Raw genomic sequence first — 3,430 nt, forward strand, 5'->3', positions numbered from 1 at the left:
CTGCTATCCTCAGAGTCAGCAGTTCGAAACTACCAGCTGCTATGCGGGAGAAAGATGAGGCATTCTGCTCCTGTACATAACAACAACAACATATATATATGTGTGTGTGTGTGTGTGTATACATATATGAGGTGGGGGTTTCAAAAACTTTGTGGAAAAAAGGAATTTAAAGAGAATGGAATTTTTGAAGGCCCTTATATTAGCTTCACTAGTTTTGCTTCACTAGAGAACCCAGTTTAAAACAGATTGTGAGGTAGGGGCATGACCTGGGCAGTGTTTCTTTCTGTTCTGCATAAAGTAAGTGGACTGAACATCAGTAACAACAACAAATCTTCACCCTCCTCTCAGAATTAAACCTCCAAATGCATGACAAAGGGCCCAAACCCATGAAGCAGGAGGAGCAGGTCTGAGTGCCTTTCAAAAAGCTTTCACCTGATCATTAATATTTTTTGACATCTCCCCTGCTCCAAGTCCATAAAAACGTCCTTTCAGTCTTAGTTCCTGAAGTATCTTTTGCAGTTCTTGAACCTTTTAAGGATTACAAGGTTTAAACTGAGTTGCTTCTCCTACCCTCGGCTTTGGTCAGGGACTTCTCATTCTTATGATTTTTACTTCCAAAATATTTCTGTCAACTGCTTGTCACTGTAGGTTTATACTTTCATTGGAGTTTAAGCATGGAAAGAAGCAAAATTAGATACTTGTATTCAAATCACCATTTTTACTCAGAGAGAATCCATAATTTAAAATTTTTTTGGCTATTCCAACTTTATTCCTTAGTCATCCTTTCCAAGACATGCTATTTCTTCATTGTGTAGTTCCTACATCCAGACTCCACAAGACGACAACCACAAAACAAAGCCAAAGAGAGGTTCGGTGTTGGGGGCTTTAGAGGTGGTAGAGATAAGTATTTTATTTAATTTCATCATCAGTCGGTCTGCATGGCGCTAAAGTACAGGCTCTCCAGGGGAACTTTCCTGACATCTTTTCCTTCTTCCTTCTTCTTTACTGGAACTGTGGCCTTTGCTCCTCCCAAGCTCCAGAGCCCCGCCCCGCCCCGCCTCGCCCCGCCAAAGGCGGTGGAAGCTCGCTCCAGCTGCGAAGAGACGCCTTCCCTGCAGTTTAGTAACCAGCCGGCATGTCGGAGACATCTCTCCGACACCCGCGCCTCGTCGCCAGCCAGCTGTGCCTTCTCTCGGGACTGGCTGTCCTACTTCTGGTGCTGCCCCTCGCGGCCACGGCAGACTGCCCGTGCAGGGACCCGGCGCTGTGTCGGCCCATCAGCCACCACCCAGACTACGAGGTCAGTTCCTCTAGCTTGTCTTCCGGGTCTGCCCGCCAGGAGAATTTAAACTGTGGTTATGAGTAGGCTGCTAATCTCAAGGTCAGCAGTTCAAAACTACCAGCGGTTCCGCGGGAGAAAGATGAGATTATCTGCTCCTGTAAAGATTTACAGCCTCGGAAAACCTACAAAGGGTCGCTGTGAGTCGAACCCGACGTCCCAGCACATAACCACCACCAGCCAGTGTGGGCACCAAAGCAGTTTTCATCACCCAGAAATCCTTCACAGAAGGATTTCCTGTTAACCCTTCCCTAGTGTCACAGCCTGTAGGCAAGTGTTCAAACTCAGATCTGACTCCAAAGGCCAACCACTTTCATTACTGCCTCTCCATGTGCATTTGGGCGTAAAAGCAAAAAAGGTAGGGTATTTAGATGTCCCCTAAATTAAAACAAACAAAAACCCCGTTGCCATCAAGTCAAATTCTAAGTCATAGTGCCCCTCTAAGACAAGGTAGAACTGCCCCACAAGGTTTCCAAGGCTATATATAAATCCTATGGCAGCAGACTGCTGGTGGATTTACACTGCTATCATTTCTGTTAGCAGCCCAACTTTTAACTAAGGCTCACTGTTTTCTAAGTAGCAGGATCTACTGTGTCTAAAAGAATGAGGACTTAATTTGAAGGATCTCAACACTCCCAAACAATATGTTAGAAGGCAACGTGTTTGCTTACCTTTACTCTTCTGCACCTGCCAGCCCTTTCCTTGACCACACCCACTTTCCTTGAGTTGATTCCACTCACAGCCACCCTACAGGACAGGGTAGAACTGCCCCATTGGGTTTCTGAAGCAGTAATGTTTATGGTAGCCTCATATTTCTTCTGCAGAGCTGCCGTTGTATTTGAACTACTGATCTTTCTGCTAGCAGTCAAATGCATAAACACATTGTCACCAGGCTTTCTCCCCGTCCTTGGTGGTGATGGTGGTATACCGTGGAGTCGGTTCCGACTCACAGCAACCCTGTATAGGGTTTCCGAGGCTTTAAATCTTTATAGGAGCAGAAAGCCTCATCTTTCTCCTGCGGAACCGCTGGTAGTGTTAATTTCAAACTACTGACCTTAAGGTTAGCAGTCTGACTGGTAACCACTACACTACCAGAGCTCCTTCCCCTTGCCTTACAACACCTGAAAACCACCAGAAAGGGTGGTAGACGAGATCTTTCTATAATTAACCTTTTATCCTCCTAACAATTTACAAAGTCGTTTCCAATTTTATCAAACGTTATTATGGAGATAATATTAAAACTGAACTACTTGCTGAACTTTGAAAAAGTTGGACAATGTCAGCGAGGTGGAAAAGGTTAGTCCAAAGAACAAATCTTTTGTAGAGATAGGAACTGTTCCAACTTCTTAAACTAGCAGATGATTAGACAAGAAAAAGATGAACCTTTCTGCACCCGTAAAGATTTAAAGCCTCGGAAACCCTATACAGGGTCGCTGTGAGTAGGAATCAACTCAAGACAGTGGGTAGGTTTATATACCAGGGGACCAGGCAACGTCTAAAAGTTTGTGGGAAAATCCCCTTATCCTTTAATTCCATTTTTCCATGAGCTCTTTAAAGCCTCCTCATGTATATGTGTGTGTGTACATATGAGACTATATATTTCCTCTTTATACTTTTCTGGATTTTTTTAGCATATTAAAATTAATCTTAGTATGTGGCACTGTAGGATCAGCAGTGGACAGCAAACCACAAGGTTGGTGGTTCAAACCCACCAGTTGCTCCTTGGAAACCCCATGGGTCACTGTGAGCCAAAACTGACTTTATAGCACTTAACAACATAACAATTTTATACATGTATATCTACACAATATACATACATATACAGAGTCCTGGTGTGGCACTGTGGGTTAATGCGCTGGACTGCAAGGTCAATTTGTGCCACAAGGTCTGTGGTTCAAGCTCACCAGCCGCTCCTTGGAAACCCTATACAGGGTTGCTATGAGTCGGAACTGACTCAATGGCACTTAAAAACAACAACATACATATATATATTTACATACAATATACATTGTTGTTGTTGTTGTTATGTGCCATCGAGTCGGTTCCGACCCATAGCGACTCTGTATAGGGTTTCCGAGGGTGTAAATCTTT

The 3,430-nt window shown here is 44.1% G+C and overlaps 1 protein-coding gene across 1 annotated transcript in view; it reads left to right on the forward strand.

Moving 5' to 3' along the window:
* The first annotated feature begins 1,135 nt into the window (after nt 1–1,135).
* CTBS (chitobiase, di-N-acetyl-) overlaps nt 1,136–3,430 on the forward strand; it is a 22,211-nt gene continuing 19,916 nt past the window's right edge. Inside the window, exon 1 of the mRNA XM_006831001.1 lies at nt 1,136–1,300. Coding sequence (XP_006831064.1) covers nt 1,136–1,300 — 165 coding nt within the window. The remainder of the gene's footprint in view (nt 1,301–3,430) is intronic.

This window comes from Chrysochloris asiatica, unplaced genomic scaffold, assembly GCF_000296735.1.
Source record: "Chrysochloris asiatica unplaced genomic scaffold, ChrAsi1.0 scaffold00002, whole genome shotgun sequence".
Classification (NCBI taxonomy): domain Eukaryota; kingdom Metazoa; phylum Chordata; class Mammalia; order Afrosoricida; family Chrysochloridae; genus Chrysochloris; species Chrysochloris asiatica.